The sequence below is a fragment of the Tetrahymena thermophila genome (genome assembly GCF_000189635.1).
Source record: "Tetrahymena thermophila SB210 genomic scaffold scf_8254369, whole genome shotgun sequence".
Lineage (NCBI taxonomy): Eukaryota > Ciliophora > Oligohymenophorea > Hymenostomatida > Tetrahymenidae > Tetrahymena > Tetrahymena thermophila.
Window position 1 is genome coordinate 90397 of NW_002476153.1, and position 18991 is coordinate 109387.

The 18991-nt window shown below is 23.3% G+C and overlaps 6 protein-coding genes across 6 annotated transcripts; 5 read left to right on the forward strand and 1 right to left on the reverse strand. All coding sequences in view use genetic code 6, as the record gives it.

Annotated features, from left to right (window-relative positions):
- Positions 1-315: 315 nt before the first annotated feature.
- TTHERM_00992880 (hypothetical protein) lies at positions 316-1320 on the reverse strand (the record flags this gene model as incomplete). Its single annotated transcript, XM_001030951.2, has 1 exon — positions 316-1320. Exon 1 carries the CDS (start codon positions 1240-1242, stop codon positions 316-318), a length of 927 nt encoding a protein of 308 aa, XP_001030951.1. The 5' UTR covers positions 1243-1320.
- A 1117-nt stretch (positions 1321-2437) lies between these two features.
- Positions 2438-5567, forward strand: TTHERM_00992890 (ATP-dependent metalloprotease ftsh protein; the record flags this gene model as incomplete). Its single annotated transcript, XM_001030952.3, has 12 exons — positions 2438-2458; positions 2527-2587; positions 2678-2904; positions 3084-3141; positions 3259-3391; positions 3453-3655; positions 3752-4491; positions 4553-4691; positions 4752-4960; positions 5017-5143; positions 5203-5363; positions 5421-5567. 12 exons carry the CDS (start codon positions 2438-2440, stop codon positions 5565-5567), a joined length of 2226 nt encoding a protein of 741 aa, XP_001030952.2.
- A 1695-nt stretch (positions 5568-7262) lies between these two features.
- On the forward strand, positions 7263-7610 carry TTHERM_000992891 (hypothetical protein; the record flags this gene model as incomplete). The annotated part of the gene is made up of 1 exon (XM_012800284.1): positions 7263-7610. One exon carries the CDS (start codon positions 7263-7265, stop codon positions 7608-7610), a length of 348 nt encoding a protein of 115 aa, XP_012655738.1.
- Positions 7611-9238: 1628 nt separating this feature from the next.
- Positions 9239-11584, forward strand: TTHERM_00992920 (START domain protein; the record flags this gene model as incomplete). Its single annotated transcript, XM_001030954.3, has 1 exon — positions 9239-11584. One exon carries the CDS (start codon positions 9239-9241, stop codon positions 11582-11584), a length of 2346 nt encoding a protein of 781 aa, XP_001030954.1.
- Positions 11585-12372: 788 nt separating this feature from the next.
- TTHERM_00992930 (transmembrane protein, putative) lies at positions 12373-14016 on the forward strand (the record flags this gene model as incomplete). Its single annotated transcript, XM_001030955.2, has 2 exons — positions 12373-12380; positions 12462-14016. The coding sequence occupies 2 exons, from the start codon at positions 12373-12375 to the stop codon at positions 14014-14016; spliced, it is 1563 nt and encodes a 520-aa protein (XP_001030955.2).
- Positions 14017-14524: 508 nt separating this feature from the next.
- On the forward strand, positions 14525-18823 carry TTHERM_00992940 (hypothetical protein; the record flags this gene model as incomplete). The annotated part of the gene is made up of 8 exons (XM_001030956.2): positions 14525-14576; positions 14641-16025; positions 16107-16565; positions 16620-17364; positions 17603-17895; positions 17950-18252; positions 18457-18530; positions 18586-18823. The coding sequence occupies 8 exons, from the start codon at positions 14525-14527 to the stop codon at positions 18821-18823; spliced, it is 3549 nt and encodes a 1182-aa protein (XP_001030956.2).
- Positions 18824-18991: the final 168 nt, after the last annotated feature.

The following is an 18991-nucleotide window of genomic DNA, read 5'->3' on the forward strand; positions in this document are numbered from 1 at the left end:
TAATTCATTTATTTTTATCCAATTTTAATAAGTAAATCGTATTTTTAAAAGTTTAAAAATGAATTTATATTATTCAATATTTAAGGTATTTCAAATACTTAGAAATTTTTAAAAATCAAACTTAGATAAAAACATAAAATATGTCATATGAATTAGCTAGTTAATTATTTAAAATTAATTTAATGAAAACAAAAACAAATTTATATAAATTATTCACAAATTAAGAATTATAATGGTATTCGTTTAGTATATTTTTTATCTTTATATTTTAAAATTTATTTTATTTTTAATTAAAATTAGTATGTTTATTTATTATCAGAGATCATAAATACCACTTTGTTGTTTGGGTTTCTTTTCTTCATATTGAGGATATTTATAATTATTCTCAGAATTCTATCTTGAATTTCTAGAAAAATTATCATTTTATCTTTATTCTTAGCTTTAGTTATTAAAATTAGAATTTGCTGCGAAAGGATCTACATTTTGGCCCATATTAGGAAATGGCATAAATAATGGCGATTAAAAGAATAAGCCAGGAACATTTATTTCTTTAAAAATGTCTTCAACACTGTTTTAGTTGAAATTTTACCTTTTAGGGACACGTTCTTCATTAACTTCAGTTGATTCTTATCCATCGATATTTTTTTTAGTTGTTGTAGTGCAAATTAAAAATTATTCATCTTCAGGATCCTATTTACAACTTCTAGAACTTGAACTTCTAGAAAAAGTTTGCTTAAACAATTGCTAAGGATTATTTTCCTGTTAATTATTGTTCGAATCTCTTTGTAAATTACTCTAAAAGGATTTATAATAGTTTTATACGTCTTTTTAGAAAGTATCATCGTTAAAGAAAGATTTGATTCTACCAAAGAAACCATCATCTTTTTACTATTGCATATTATTTTCTAAACTTTCGAAATCATGCTTGATTGAATTGAAAGTGTTATTTAGTAAACTATCCATAATTCCAAAAAATGGACTTATACCCTAAAATGGATTTGACATATTATTATAGAATTAATCAGCTGGAATTCTTTCTTCTTCGCTTTCTTTTGTTTCAAATTAGCCATCTTTATATTCTTAAGTAATATTTTTGCATATCAAAAACTTCTTATCATTAGGATCATTTTTGCATTGTCTAAATGTACTAAATTGGTTAGAAAAGAACTAACTATCCTATTAAAAGTTCTATCCTTAACTATTTTAGTTTTCTTATTTATCTTTATCAGTCCAAAATCCCATGTTTAATTATATTCTAATTGTTTTTATTAACTTAGTAACTTTTTGCTCAATTGCTTTTTATATGCTAATATTTAGTTGTTTATTATTAATATAATAAAAATTTTCAATGCTATTTTTAAGAAAAATCTGTGTTCAATCTTTCTGATGATTAGAAAAAAAGAATGGGATAAGTAAATTATTGATTATTTTGAATTAATTTCTAGAATATTTATTTTTTAGTTTTATAATTGTTTCATATCTTACTAATATGTCGAGTTAACTTGCAATATATTTTAATAAAAAATATATTTAATTTTGTTAAAATTTTATACTAGCATATTTAAAATTTCTTGAAATGCTTTAGATATTGTAAAATAAAATTTTTTCTAATTTAATTTTCTTCAATCAAATAGGGAAATTACATTTTTACTATATCTTTATGAATAATAGAAAATTTATAATCTTTGTTAAATTAATAATGAATGATCTTTAAAAAATAATTTTAAAATATTTTGTGTTTGTGTCTAATTAATATTTTTTAATAAAAATGATGAAAGATAAATAAACTTTTATTGGAAATAATTTAAAAAAAGAATAGAATGAATTTTTTATCAATAAAAAAAATGAATTGAAACTAGAAATGACTTTTATTAATCATTGATAGAATATTAATTTTAGATGCTTTAATGATATCAGATGCTCTCTATTGACATAAAAAATTTAAATAATAAACTTTACAGATTTTAATTAAATTTAGTGATTTCTTTTTCTTGAAAAATCTATTTTACGTAATTTATTTAAATCTAATTGATTTTTTAGAATATTTTAAGAAGGATAAAAACTTTAGGATAATAATATTTTTGTTATAAAAGCAATTAAATTAATATATTATAAGTTTAAACCTTTTGTAAATATTTTTTCATTTTAAAATTTAAGTAGGAATCTTTATGGGTTAGTAAAATAAGACTGAAAATATAGTACGTATTTTGAAAATGATTTGCAAAATATTCTTTTTGAGTATGATAAACAAATAATAAACAAATAAATTGCTTTAATTATTCATTAATTTTTTTTACTTATATTTTAAACAAGATTCTTTGATTAATTATAAAAAAGAAAAAATTTAGGTAGAAGAATAACATATATAAAGAGAATTTAGATCTATAAGCTTCCAATAACAAACATTTAAATTAGAAAACAAGTTTCATTTTTTCCCATGAATAGTTTATATAAATATGTATGCAGCTTAAATTTTTGTGACTATCTCAATTTTAAAAATATTTTGTTACTTTTAACTTAAAATAGAGGATTTTAAATAAATCAATAGCTTCTTATGGAATCAAAAATTTCTTTGCAAAAAATCCAAGTAAAATATCTTTAAAAGAAAGAAAAATTTTTAATCTTTTTTCTTGCTCAATATGCAGTCGGTATTTATGAAATTATTTTAATTAAAAAGGATAATGCTTTAGTTATTCTAAATATACTTAATTCCCTAATGATGAAATCCTCCAAGCATAAGTGAAAATTCCAAATCCAGTTTTTGATCAAAACACCTACTAGCAACTTCTAAGAATAAATCCATAGAAAGCATTTTAGTATTAGCAAGATTTTAACCTTTAGGCTCTTTAAAAAAAATTTTATGATAACATATTAATGGCTGAAAATCACTATCATTACTTCAAGGTATGAATAGAAGCATATTAGATATTAATTTAAAATTATTAGTTCATGATGAAACTTAAAAATCTTTAAGGATTATAAATCTTTTATTTTATATTAAAACTCATTTGAAAATAATATTATGCTTTACAGAAAAATATTTCTTAAATTTAAAAAATGAGTATTTATGTTTTATAAAATAGGAACTAAACAGATAAGGGAGATACCATAAAGTAGTTGAGCTGTATGAAAATTATACAAGTAATATATATATATATTATAATATAGTGAGTATTTTTTCTAGTAAAGTTTAGAAATAGCAATTATGAGTATCCATTCAAGTTATTTTAAACAAATCGCAATTATTTTTATTAATAGAGCCATTATAACACAGCTGGAATATAGATTCAGAGATATGTTAAAAGATTATTCAATAATATGGATATGCATAAGTTTAAGTAGGGTTTAATTCACCAAGCAAGATTCTCTATGCAAATTAGAAAAAATCAGGGTAAAAAAGTTTTTAAATTAGATTTTTCTTGAAGGAACTAATAATTAAAAAAAAAAAATAGATTCTTTTAGCTATTAAGATAAGGTGGAAATACATTTATTGTTTGTGTTGTTGGTTTTACTGTATTTATGGCTATCAGCAGGTTGTTTTAATTTTCGGTTAGCGAGTTAGAGGATGATAGCGATGTAGGAAATAAGGATAAAAAAGATTAAAATGATATTGCAAAAACAGTTAAAAAGCTCTTTTTAGCTTTATTAGGAGATGGTAATTTATTAAATTAATGATTTTTCTATCTCGTATTTTCTATTTTACACTCTATTATTACTTACTTACTTACTTACTTACTTACTTACTAAAAAGACACAGAAGTAACGAAGGAGTCAAACTTAAAGAAAAAAGGAGTTGATCCTACTCCACCTCCAAAAGAACCAACTGTAGAACCAAAGTAAAATAATGTTGCAGCTGTTGACGACTCTAAGAAAGCACAATAAGCTAAAAAAAATAGTGGATTTATGTCTAGAATATTTGATAGAAGCTCAGATATTTAAGAAGAAAAGAATATTCCAACCAGATTCACAGACGTAATTGGTATTGATGAATTTAAAGAAGAACTTACTGAATTAGTGGATTACCTCAAAAACCCTAAAAAATATTAAGATGCTGGAGCCAAATTGCCTAAAGGTATTTTATTGGTAGGCCCTCCTGGTACTGGTAAAACTCTTTTGGCCAGAGCATTAGCAGGTGAAGCCGGTTGCTCTTTTTACTATAAATCAGGTTCAGAATTCGATGAAATGTTCGTTGGAGTGGGAGCATCAAGAGTTAGGGAATTATTTAAAAAAGCTAGGTAGACAGCTCCTTCAATTATTTTTATTGATGAAATTGATTCTGTTTGTGGAAAGAGAAGTGCTCTTGATTAATCCCATAGCAGAGATACTGTTAATCAGATTCTTGCTGAAATGGATGGTTTTAGAGAGAGAGATAATGTTATAGTTATTGGTGCTACCAATTTTGAAAAATCCATAGATCCTGCTATAAAAAGACCAGGCAGATTTGATAAAACTATAAACGTGCCTTATCCTGATATAAGAGGCAGAGAATAAGTAAAAAAATAATTTTTTAATTTGTGAAACTTTATTAATTATTTGTTAAAAAAATCAACAGCTCTTCGATTATTATCTAAAAAGAATTAAAACTGATTAAACTGTCATGAGTAAAGAATTAGCTAAGTAAACATCTGGATTTACTGGTGCAGATATTGCAAATATGGTTAATATTTCAATACTAAATGCTATAAAACATAGTATATTTTTTATTGACTATTTACGATTTAAGTTAATTAATTATCTTTTGCTAAAAATAGATAGGTAAGTTTCAAATAAGCTTGATTTTGATTTTGCACTTGATAGAATATCAATGGGTATAGGAAGAAAAAACATGTTTGTAACAGATGCAGATAAATTGAAAACCGCCTATCACGAAGGAGGACACACCATCACTGCCCTATTAACAAAAGAAACAACTCCTTTACATAAAGTAACCATTCTACCAAGGGGAGGTGCTTTGGGATTTGTAAGTTACCTTAAGAAATTTTAAGCAGTTATTATAATTAAAATATTTAAAATAAGACATCCTTTGTTCCTGAAACAGACCAGTTGAACTATACTAAAAAAGGTATGTTGGCTAGTATTGATGTTGCTATGGGAGGAAGAGTAGCAGAAGAAATATATTATGGAAATTAAGAAATTACAACAGGTTTACAAATTTAATATCTATTATTTATTTAATGTTTTATTTTTATGAAAAATTAAAAGGATGTAGCAGTGATTTGTAAAAAGCTACTGAAATGGCATATGCATATGTTAGAGAGTTGGGAATGGATGAAAATTTAACATTGATTTCTTAAACAAATGGAATTAAAACAAGTGATAAATACAATTATATTTTGGATAAAGAAGTATAAAAAATTTTGAAAGTAAATCTATTTCAAATTTCTATTTAGTTTTTATTTATTAAATATATTATTTTTTAGGACTCTTATGAAAGGGTTAAAAAATTATTGAAACAAAATGAAAGATAATTACAAGACTTAGCTAAAGAGCTTATTGAGCATGAAACTTTAGATGCACAATAAGTCAAAGAAATAGTTTTTAAAGGAAAAAAAATTGAGAAAAAATGAGTTTATATAATGAAAAATTTTGGCTAAATGTAAAAGTTAATAATAAATTTTAATCTAAAAATAATTTATAAATATTTAAATATATTATTTAATTGGTCTAAATACCTATTCTCTTACTTGTTTGGTTTGTTAGTTAATAAGTTAATTATTCTGTTTGTTGCTAGTTGTATTTTATAATAAAGTAATCTTTATAAAAATATTAATTTTATATAATTAAATAAATGCCTTTTACAATTACTTTTTTTAATTTTAGTTTATTTTATTTTTGTTTTCGTCATACAACTTTAAAACACAGTTTTTTACTTTATCATTAAGTAATCTTATAAAAAATAAGGTTCTTATGCAACTAAATATAACTTTATTGAATTTCAGTTTAATATTAAGTAATCCTAAAAAAATTTTAAATCATTTTACTATCAAATAAATATCTTCTGCTATAAATTTTTTGAATTTTATTTTTACTTTCAGCTTATTAAACTGCATCAATAGATGCTTTAAAATCTAATTTTTTTATTTTGCTATCAAGTTATTTTTTTTTAAATTATTATATTAATACAATTTAATAAGTATTTTTTACAATTAATAGTTTAAAGTTCAGTTTATTTTATTTTTACATCCACCCATCACTTGAATTGATGAATATAAACTTCTTTTTTTTAAATAGTTTAAAAGAAATATTTCTAAAATATTATTTGAATGATAATCACTTTTAAATATTTAGAGGCAAAACATATTTAAATTAATATTTATTTTAGCATTTTATTGTGTTTCAATAGTTTTAAAAAAATGAATTATAATTAAAAAAAAAATCTGATGAAGGCGAGATTCGAACTCGCGCCCTTTCGGAATAGAGCCTTAATCTACCGCCTTAGACCGCTCGGCCACTTCATCTTAAGTAATATTTATATTTATAATTTTAAGCTATTTTGTTTGATTTTATTACTATACCACCTTGATTACATTTTTAATTTGTTTAATAACTTTCATTCTTAATTTTATGATAAAATTTAGAGGAGAATATAAAGTCATTGATAAATTAAAAAATGAACTTATAGGAATTAAAAAATTTTGAAACTAAAAATATTGAAATACCTACTAAATTTTAGATCTCAAGAAGCTACAGTCCTAAAAAGAATAGGAATCAAGTAAAGTTATCTCCACTGTTAATACCTAAAGGCTAAAATGATTAATTATCTAACTCCTATGTAATTTCTGATATTAATTTAATTTAAAGAAATCAAGATGCTCTAAAACAGTATTGCAATAAAAGTAGAATAAATGCAATAGTATCTATGAAAAATAGTGAATAATGTTCACTGAGTAAAACTGAACTAAATCAATCAGAAAATTTTTTGAAATTAAGCAACAAAGATTTTGATTCTCATACTTCTACTTCATACTCAAACCTGGGATAAATAAAAACTATAAACACAAAATTATTTAAGAGAAATATAAAATATCTTAATTGCATAGAGCAAGAAAGCGATTAAACAAGAGAACAAAAAAGTAATCTAGTAGATGAATACTAAGACTAAACACAGATAAGTCTTGATATAAAAAAATTTGTTTCAATATATGAAGGCTAAAAAATTAAAAGCATAGAAAAAAGAGGTAGTGTTATAGAATTTGTAAAAAACTTAATATAAATTCTTAATCTATTGATTTTGACAGACTCTTAAAGTATAAAAAATTAGTATGAAAGAGTAAAATAAGATATTTTTTAAGATTTAAAATCTTTAATATTTTGTAATGATAGCTCAATTAAATAAATGGTAAGTAGCATTCACTCAGACTCTAAATCACTATGCTATTAAGATATCTGTAATTTACTCACAAAAAAGATATAAAATATTGATAACAATAGTTCTTTTTATTCGTGTTAACAAAGTTAATTATTTTCTGAGGCACAATCAACATCATATCAAAATTTTGAAAAATTTACAGTAAAAAGAGGTTCATATTAAGAAAACAAAGAAATTGCCAAGCTTAAATAAGAGATTTAAATTTATTAAAATTAAAAAAACTAATTCATGGTAGAATTGAATAGTTTATAAGAAAAATTTAAGTTATAATCTGACTAAATAAATATTTTGTAGCTACAAATGCATAAAAATAAAAAATAATCAGATGAGAAACATTAGATAGAGAAAATATAATAAAATCAAACAATTTAAAAACTAGAAAATAAATTAAAAGAAAGTGAAGCATCAAACAATAATTTGAAGATCAAATAGTAGTAGCTATGTTCTTTTACAAATAACTTATTAATTGTTATTGATAATTTGAAATAAGCAATTGCAAGTTATGAAAAAGACTCTAAGCAATAGTAATCTGATATATAAAATAGTAAACATGTAAATCATACAAGCTATTAGTCAATGCAATAAGCACTTAGTATTCCCATAGATATTTAAATATTGCTTGATTAATAAAAATAATGAATTTTTATATTTTGTAAAGTCTTAAATTATTTATTGATATATTTAAGATATTATCAATTATTTAACTTTTTATGTTATAATTGAATTTATTTTATTATGGATTTTAAATTATAATCAGACCTTAATTGATTTTAATGTTAAATAAAAATTGGTATATTTAATACTTTTGAATTAAAATTATTAAATAATTATAAAATAATTATAAAATTTCAAATAGAGTTTCAAAATTGCATTTTAAAAATAAACATGTAACTTATATATCTACATTGACTTATCACTAAAATAAAATTAAATTATTTAATTATAAACTTCATTTGAATTTTAATAAAAATAATTACTTAATTTTATATATTTTGAAGTAAAAAATATTTTTTTGAAAATATTTTATTTAATTAATGAAATATAAACTTCAAAAACTAAGGATAAAGATTAAAAATTATATAAAGGAGGATCTACAGTATTTGTTATTAAATTTATATTTAGATTTTCAATTCCAAACAACTCAATTTCCATCAAAGATTTAAATATGGAATTATTTAAATTTTGAATAGTAGATTATTTTCAAGATGTAAGGGAATTTGATATTTGCCAAATATTAATTAATTCGTTTTATAAATTTTAAAATCAGCTGTAAACAAAATTAAAAATTTCTCAAATATTTACTTATTATTTTTTGTGGAATTTACCTTAAAACAAGTGATTATTTTTAAAGTAATTTACAAATAAGTAAAAAAAAAGTTTGATAAGATGATGAAGATAATTAATTTAAGTGCTAAATTATTTTATTGACTTTAGCAAATCTAAAATTTTGCTATTTATAATATTAACAAAATGTATTTATGAGAAAATAAAAATATTTTTTTCTATTTATAGATATTTTGACATTATTATATTTAATGGATGGCAATTTGAATTTCTAATACTTATTTATATGACTCAATATACGTACATTTGATCTAATTTATTACAAAAGATGAATGTTCATATAATCGAATAATTCATTGCTAAATTATAAATTAATAAATGTAAGAATTTAAATATATTTGACGTCGATTATCTTTTATATAATATATATCTCTCCCAAGTAAAATTCAGATATATTTTATCATTATTTTTAATTTACAGTAAAAAAAATATCAATTTGATCTTAATCAACAATTTAAAAGATTAATTATTTATTCTTATCAATCTATCAAGAGAAAATAAATAAAATAGGAAAAAATTAGCAAAATGAGGTAAATGTCTGTGTAGGAACCTGAAATAGCTGGCTATTTGCAGATAAAGCGAAAGATGTTTTGGGTAATTCGTTATGCCGAGATAATTAATGGAAATTTTTACTATTACTACAACAAAGGAGACACAAAACCTAGAGGAGTGTTTGCATTATATGGTTCGAAATCGAATGAGATGTAAACCTCAGATAATGAAAACATAATTTAATTCGTTACCTCCAAGCAATAATAATCTCAAAGATTACTTATAAGGTGTGACAATAATTAAGATCATCGTAATTGGTTAATCAAATTAAACTTTTATTCATAAAATCAAAGCTAAAATCCTTAAAATTTAATTATTAATGGAAGAAATAATGGAAACGATATACTCTCTTCTATGCAGTTATAGCAAAATTAGCAAAATAGTTAAAATACTAATTTATATGAAAGATCTGATATAGACAGTGTCGTATCATCGTCTACTAATCTAAAATTAAATAATGGCAATCAAAGGTAAAATGATAGAATCAGAGGCGATTAGTTAATTAATGATTCTTAAAATATCAAATTTGTTTATATACAAAATGACACTTGTAAGTCTAACCCTTATATTTTTGACAATGAATTTTTAACAAATAAGCAAGGAGGAAGTGGGTCAAATATTGCATTAGAAAAAAATTTACAAACTGCCTTAGATAACTTCAAAGATTGTAAAATTCTTAGCGATATTGACAAGAACATAAGACTATATTGTAGCGAATCAGCAGTAAATTCTATTTGTAAACAGTAATATAGCAAAAATAATTCAAGCAGTTCTCCTAATGATTAGGAAAGGTTCTTCACTTAGTTAATGAATTAATACTTTGATTCACCTCAAATGAAGATGCTACTGACTTTTGTTACAGTTATTATTTCTCTGCTTGTTTACCAAAGCTTGCAGATTTTAGACACAAAGAACTTAATTATAACTATATTAGTTATGATTAACTTTATTTTGGTTCCACTATTTGCAAGAAAGCTGAATGAAATGACTTATTAAAGCTAAAAAAAGAAGATGAAATAAATTAAACAGGGATGCATAGCAGAGTACTTTTTCCCTCACAATCCAAATGAAATACTCTTTGTTTTAACAAAAAACTTTGAGAAACGCAAAGAATGGCAAATGAATGTTCAAAAATGCGAACTAAAACCTCTTTCAAACTCAAATGAATACATAACAACCTTTTACAGACGTGATCCAGAAGTATTCATTTAGAATGTAATAAGAGATAAGGATGTCGTTTACTTAACTGAAGAATCAACTACTCACAATTTCTTGCGCATATTCTAAATACCTTGCAATTCTTAAATAGAAGATGGCACAAATGTGAAGTATTATTTTTATTCTCCTTATACAAAAATCTCTGATATGAATAATAATCCTAATTCTCCTCTTTTGCTTTATGGAATCAATTTTTATCTCAAGTAACTCAAGAGAAATCCCTTTAGTCCATTGTTTGCCTATTATAGCTAGAGTTTAGGGTTTGGAACTTAAAGAGATAACTCACAACAATAACCTGTAGAAATAGAATAGCCAAAAAGCAATACCTAAGAAAACAAAATTGTTTAGAATAAAAATGTAAACATTGCTAGTTAGAGTGGCTAAGAAAATAAAAAAGTTTAGAAAGAAGAATAATAAGATGAAGAGGAATCTAAAGTAGATGCTCCATAAAATTCTAATCAAGAACCTCAATTATTGGAAGGTGAAGCTGGATAAAAATATAACAAAAAGATTAAGGAACTTATAGATTTGATGAAAAATATAGCTCCTTTGGACCCAAAAAATAAATGGAAAGATAATGACATAAAGGCAGAATATTAAACTCATACCAAAATAGATGAAGAAACAGGCAATGTTATGTCAAGAGGAGAAGTTAAAATCATGAAATCAGCTTAAGAAATCGTTGATTTCATTTAAGATGCAAGTAAAAGAAAATCTTGGGATGAAATGTTTAAAGAGGGTAAAGAAGTTTAAGCTTTAAGTGAAAATTGTCGTATTGAACACAATGTTTTTAAAGGCATTTTCCCAGTCTCTGATAGAGACTTTTGTCTTCTTTAAATTAGTTTAAAAATAGGAGATATACACTATTTATTGGCTACTTCTGTAGATCATCCCTCTGTTCCCGAAGTTTCAAAACCTGTTCGTGCTACCTTAAAAATAGGTGGCTGGTTAGTAGAACCTATTTCACCTACTTAAAGCAAATGTATCTACATAACTTGTAGTAATTTAAATGGCAGTATAGCATAAAGCATAAAAGATATGGTTGCTAAAAAATAATCAATGAATTCAGTCAAGCTTAAAAAATCTATTGAAAAAAAATGAATTTAATTATAATTGTTTAAAAAAATATGCATTAAACAATAAACTAAAAGCTAAATTAGTTATTAAGGATGTCTGTATTAGATATTTCATTTATTATTTTTATTGTTTCTTATTTATTATTTTCAAAATATTTTCTAACTCTTTACTTTTTTAATTGTTTTTAAATTTGAAGATTTTTGGAAAATATTTCTAAATTATACAAAGGTATTAAAGAATTTCTTAGGTAATTTAAGGATTTTGATTTGATTTTTCATTGAAATTTGTTGATCTCTATATTAATAGATCATCGTCATATATTACGTAGATATAAATTAATCATATAATATTTGTGTTTGCTTAACCTTTCTTGGAAAGCAAATTTTTGATATGAGCTCTGCATTTAAAAAAAAGAGGCTTGCTTAGCTAAATAATGAATGGAAAATGTTCGTTTCATTAAGAGTTCTAAACATAAAATTTATCTTTTTAGATAACGAAAATAATAAATTGAAAAAAAAAATATTTTAGAAAACTTTTTTTGATTTATCTTTTTGTTGAAATTTTTTAATAGGTAAAAATATTAACAAATATAATACATAATATTTATATCAGATAGAACTAAAACATAACAACAAACATTCCAAATATTAACCAAAGATAAACAAACAGAATACTTTTTTGCAAACATTAATTAACTCTATATTTAAGATCAAAAATTTATTTAACCTTTAGGTTACATAAGAAAAATCTAGTCATCGATTCTCTTAAAGAAGATCATTTTCTTAAAATCATAATTTTAATCATCAAAAAAAATGATTGTGTAAACGATAATCTACATAATTTTTATTTGGATGCAAAAAAAATATAAGGTAGAGGTCACAACATATTAAGATTATATAAGGTTTGCTGTTTTTATTCCTCACTTTGTCGGAAATTTTTTAGGTGAAAGGAAATTTCCAAATTTTGTGTTTATTTCGCTCATTTTAATGTGGATTTTTTGTATTGACCTGATATGTCCAATTACAAACATAATTATAAAGGTTGTAAGCTTCGAATTTTTTGCATTTATTACTATGCCAATAATGATATTAAACCTTTCAAATTTAAAAAGTCACGATTATAGACCTTTTGCTTTCGTTTATAGCGTTTCTTATATAATAGGCTTCCTCATATACTTTGCTGCTGATTATTAGTTTAGACTTGCTTTTTAATTTATTCTCTACTAATACGTCACTGTAATAAGCTATTTGCGATATATATTTAGTAACAATATGTAAATATGTTAAGTCAAGCTTAACACCATAAATAGTAATAAAAGTAAGACAGACAAATTGCTTTATATAGGTAAAATATAAGGAAGGCATTTAGTCATGGCTAAAAAAGCTAATCTCATGATATTTGACATGCTAAGTGGATAAAAGCTATTTCAAACTCCTCCTTAGTGTTTGCAAAGAAAGAAATAAATATTACATCTTTTTAATGATGATTAAAGATAAATTCTAATATACATAAAGTAAGATGATAACAACAAATACAAGCTCTATACTCTTGCTCTAAGAGGGTTTAAATAAATAGGTTGTTAATTGATTAATGATGATTTAAGCTAAAAGCATGTAGTTTACGATAGCCATTCAATGTCAATCCTCTATTTATGTGAGAGTTACAGCGAAGAAACAAATATCCAAACATTTTGCTTAAGAAAATTTTCAATAATGGATTCTTCCTAAATTACATCCTGTTATCTTAATATTGGAAAGCTTTAAATTCATAACTTCACCCAATTTATATTCTACAATTTTAATAAACTTGTAGTGAAAACTAACTATATTTAATATGCAGACAAACTATAGCTATTTCAAGTTGACTTTGATTAAAATGTAAATAAAAAAATTTAAGTCTAATCTACTAGAAATATTAAAGATTAAAATACTCTTAATGATGAATTAAATGAAGATTATATCTCTGATAGTGAAGAAATTTTTATGAATTTTAAAAAATATCAATAACAATAATAAAAAAATTCTACTTTTAATAACAATTATTTTGAATTTATATGTGATGAGATTTAAGAATTCTTCTACTACAAAAAATCTTTGTTAGTCAGCACAAACTTAAATATCTACTTATTAAATAGCAACAATCTTGAGCTAAAATTTAAATTAGATATCTTCCACTTATTTGCAACTGCTTATCCTCTTACTTAAGACTACTTTATAATTAATAAAAATGACGACTACTATATTTGTGAAATTTAGGAAAATTCAACTTAAAATAATAAAAACTTACTAAAAAAATTATTTTGGAAAAATAATTAGTACAAATTAAGCATTAAGTCTTTTTTCAAAATACCAGGAGGTCAGAATCTTTTACATATATCCAAAATTTAAAACTCTAAACACATAATGCTTGCTACAAAGAAGCTAATTATAAATATAATTGATTTTGATCCTAAATGAGTTTAAATAAAAATCATTTTTGAAATCCCAATAAATGCTAATTAGCAAACAAAATATAAAGAAATTTCTGAATTAATTATTCTAAAAAAATATATAAAAAATATTATAATTAATAAATAGTTTCTAACTTTATTAAATTCTATCAAGTGATATATGATATATTAATAATATTTTTATTTATCTGTATCAAATTTAATTTTCTAATATTTCTCTTTAAAAGCCAAAAAAAAATTAAATAGATTTTTGAATAGATTCACAATCGCAAAATAAACATACATTTTTTATATAATAATAATTTGATCGTTACTTATAAAGTTGTTAGCTTGCTATTTATTGATTAAAGAAAAAGCAAACAATCAAATTTTCAATTAAATTTGAATACTACAAAATTCGGATTTAAATTAATTAAAAATAAACAAAGAAAGTCCTTTAAATTAGTATTTAACGTAAAAATACAAAGCAGGATAATAGACATTAAAAATAATATTCTAGTTTGTTTCTATACACTATGATAATGGAATAAGATTCTTAAATTACAAATAACATAGATAATCTTTAAGGTAGAAATTTACAATATTTATAAATAAATTAATTATATTTATTGCATTTATTATTATGGTAAAGCATATTGTGAGCTTTTAAAATAGCAAGGATACAACGAAGAAGAGATTGGCTAAATAATATAGTAAGAGCTAAACGATTAACAAGAAGCTTTCCTCAGTGATAAAAATGAATATAATTAGGTAGATAATCTAGATGCTAATTAACAATAGGCTTATTAGTAAAATGAGGAAGAATAAGATTATTATTAAGAATAAATGAAAAATAATAAAGAAAATTAATTTAATTAGCATTTAACATCTGAACATGAGTTTTAGCGTATTAGGTAGTATGATTAGCACAACTATCTTATTTAGCCTCATGTTGAATAAGATGAAAATGAGGATTATTCCCCAATTTTCTCAAGCTTTTCTTAGCAATAATAATATTCATATAATTAGAAGTAAAACATAAAAGATGAATAGGAAATATATAATTAACAAAACAACAATGAAAATTGCAGGATAGTTCTTGCAGAAAAAAATTTTACTAACATAATGAATAAGATGCCTTCTTCAAATAACATTCAGTAAAACTAATTTGAATAAATTTAGAGAAATTAATCAAGCAAATAATAAATATATAATGAACCTATTTCAAGAGGTAGTATTAGTATATCTAACAGTCAAAAAGATGATTCAATTTAATAGTTTGCTCTACTAACTAGTAATGAGAGATAAAGTGAAGGTGGGAATTCATAAAATAAATAAACTTACAAAAATTAATAAAAAAACGATATAAATCTAAAAAATGCTAAACCAAGCTTGTAGCAATGGCCTAATTAACAATAGTTCAAGTAAAATAAAATTATTTAGAAAAGCGATGAAAATAATTTTAATAATTCAACTGCTAATTTTATTCGCAACTCATATTAAAATAAAATTGGAGAGTATCAAAAAATTTAAAATAAATCAAGAAGTAAAACTCCGACAAAGGTTCAAAAGCAAGTAAAAAGTATGTCACAGGAAGAAAAATAGCTAGTAGAGCTAAAAAATAAACTTAGAACAGTATTTACATTTTACGTTTCTTTTGGAGATAGAATAAACGTCAATTACCTCAAGTCAAATAAATTCCACAAAATGATGTCAGATGCATAATTGAAAGATAATGTTATTCTAACACAAAACAGACTCGATTTAATGTTTGTTAAAGAAAATCATAATAAACACAATATGGATTTCGATACTTTTCTAACACTCATAGCTAAAATAGCTATCTTAAAATTCCCTTAATATACAGATGCTCAGGCTTTATAAATGATCCTTCAGAACCACTTCTTGCCTTTATATGACAATATTATGGCAGAAACTGATCTTGGAGAAGATGAGGTAAAATTCAAAGAGCCTATTGACGAAGGACCTTTATTTATTTTAAAGGAAATCACACCAGTTATACAATTAATTTATCAGGTAATTTATAAAAAAAATAATATTTTTATTTTTGAGTTTTTATTTAATTGTTTAATAAATTTATTTTAATAATATTGAAAGCATTATTTCCCCTTTGAGTGGAAAAATAGAGGAAATGAAGCCTAAGTTAAACAGAAATCTGAAACAGCTATTTTTTAGTTTTTAAAGGAATATGATATCTGTCCTAATTTGATAACAAAGTCATCTGCATTTTTACTTTTTAGAGAGATACTAGATACGCAAATTGATAATCTATGCAGAAATCCTCAACTTACTAATTTATCAGGGTTCCTCTCAGAAGACTAAGGACAGTGCTTTACTTTTTGGAAATATGCAATATATTTAATAAGAATAGCAAATGTTTGCTATTCAAATTTATTCAACTAGCTTGAATAACCTGCTGAAGGAGCTAATAGGACAATTGCAGAAAAATTAGCTTTCCTTCTTGAGAGAATGGAATTATCTGCTGGCTTTTTAAATCTTGACAAAAAGAATTTATCTCACTAATCGCTCATAATAAAAAAAAAGGTTCTGAATAGAGTAAACATTTAAAAATAAAATAATTTATTATAATTATTATCTTATTATAAATAGATGCTGAGTAATGGAAGCATTATTGGAAGTTGTCAAATTTCAAGCTTAAATAGTTAATTAGCTTTTAACAATAATATTGGTGGATAATATTCATTAAATTTGTAATAGCCATCAAACAACTCAAATAATGTGACAGATACATTATCTAATTTACAAACTAACTAAGAAAATAGTTCAGTACAATCATAAACTTCTAGTAGAGTCACTAGAAGTAGAAGTGATCTCCGTCTAAGATAATCTGCCAACGGACTTACTGAAATGTAATAACAATGTGTAAGAAACTATTCTCCTATGGGATTTACAAATTATTCTTAAAAATTGAATGAACAACAAAGATAAGTCATGATTGCTCATATTCAAAATATGCAAAATTACAAGCTATTCAAAAATCCTTTGGGTTTAGCAGATATCTAATGTGTTGAAAATATTTAACTAATAGACCAGTTTTCAGATCGTTTACTTACAATCTTTTAGTCATATTGCAGTTTTGGCGATGCAATGAATACTTAGTGGATGAAATCCTCAAAATACACTAAGTTAATGAGAGAGGCTAATATCATTAACATTAATACTATTTAAAATTAAGGAAGTGTAATGCAAAATCAAAACTCGCTTTAAGCTTGCTCTGAAGATAATAATAGATATTTAACTGGCTGTGATATTGATTTGATATTTATTAAGGCGAGTAAAAAGCGCTCAGCTTAAACTTTTAACTAAGCTTCATAATCAGATTTAAATAAATAAGGTAATTAATTAATTATCTATGTTGATTACTTTTAATCAAATTTCAAATTTACATCTTAACAAAAGAAATCTTGAAAGTTTTACAGGTTACATATCAAAAAATTTTTTTAATAATTAATTTTATAATCATATGTTATAGTTTATATTAAAATTTAAGCTTATTTAATAGCAATAGAAGTTAAGATAATACTTTTGATACACATTCCATTAAATATCTTTTTCATTTATTTTAAAAATAGATACCATCAAATAACAGCAGAGATTAGATTTTGAATAATTTTTAGTTTCTTTGGAGATGGTAGCCTAAAAATTGTACAAAGAGATAAGCCTTTAAGAAGGATTGAGCTAATTACTCTAAAATAATATTTTACCTGTGTTAGAAAGAGAAGTAAATTCAAATGACAATAAAAAAAACAACTCAAGCAGCATAAGTAAATCAGTTCACTCTTCAACTTAAAACGAACACGTTTCTATACTCATGGAGATATTAAAAGACTAAGAGATTGTTGAATTACTTGGAATGATTCACAAAGTAAAAAAAAAAAAAAAAAATATATATCTTTGATTAATTTATTTAATATAATAGACAATGATGGTTTATTTCAAGTACTACTCACAAAATAAAAACACGATAGATTTTGATAAATTTGTTAAATTTTGCAAAGATTTTGGCATCTTCCCTGATATAATTCCAAAATCTAGGTTGCTCAAAATATTTAACACGCTGGCATAAATTTACAATACCACTGAAATGGCATAAATCTAACTACAAAATTCATCTAATTATAATGAAAAACCTGTAATTGATTAGCATCTCTTTATAGAAGCTATAGCCTTATGCGCTTTTGAAGTTCCTTATTCCGATCCTTAACCAAATGAAATAGAAAAAGTATTTTTTAAAAATTTATAAACTAAAAATTGAGTGAGTTTTAAAAAAATAAATAAATTCCAGAATGTGGCTTTTAGATAAAATTATAACTAAATTAAATTATAACCACATTTAAAAAAGCTCAAAGCTCAAATAAAATTTTTATTTTTGAAGAAATCAAATAATGATTTCAAAAATATTGAAATATTTTTTATTTGAATTTAGATTTGTTATCTCGTAGAAAGAATGAATTAATCAGGAGGTCAGATATTTATTTAGAAACAAATAGGTCACACAAGGTTTTATTTAAAATAGTTATTTAATAGAATTTATTAATTTTTTTATAATAAATAGATCTTAAAGTAGTAGCAGCGTAAGCTGGGACATAATTCAGCCTATAAGAAAAAAATATCCGCATTTATTTAATAGTAATAATTACAGCTAATTTAACACATAAAACCAGCTTTCCTATTAAAATGGACTCATAAATAGCTAAATTAGTCAAATATATTAGCCTTAGAATAGTATGCAAAAGGCAAATATGTTTGATGACATTATGAAGCGTAATTTGAAGATTTAAAACTAAAACTGAGAAATTTATTTTTGATAGAAAACTAATTAAGAAATGCAATTAAATTTGAACCTAACTTATATATATATATACAATAATAGTGTTTATTTTATATAAAATTTATATATTAATGTCTAAAATCTCTTTTTATACCAATATGATTATTATAAAAAAATGTAATCAGGTTCT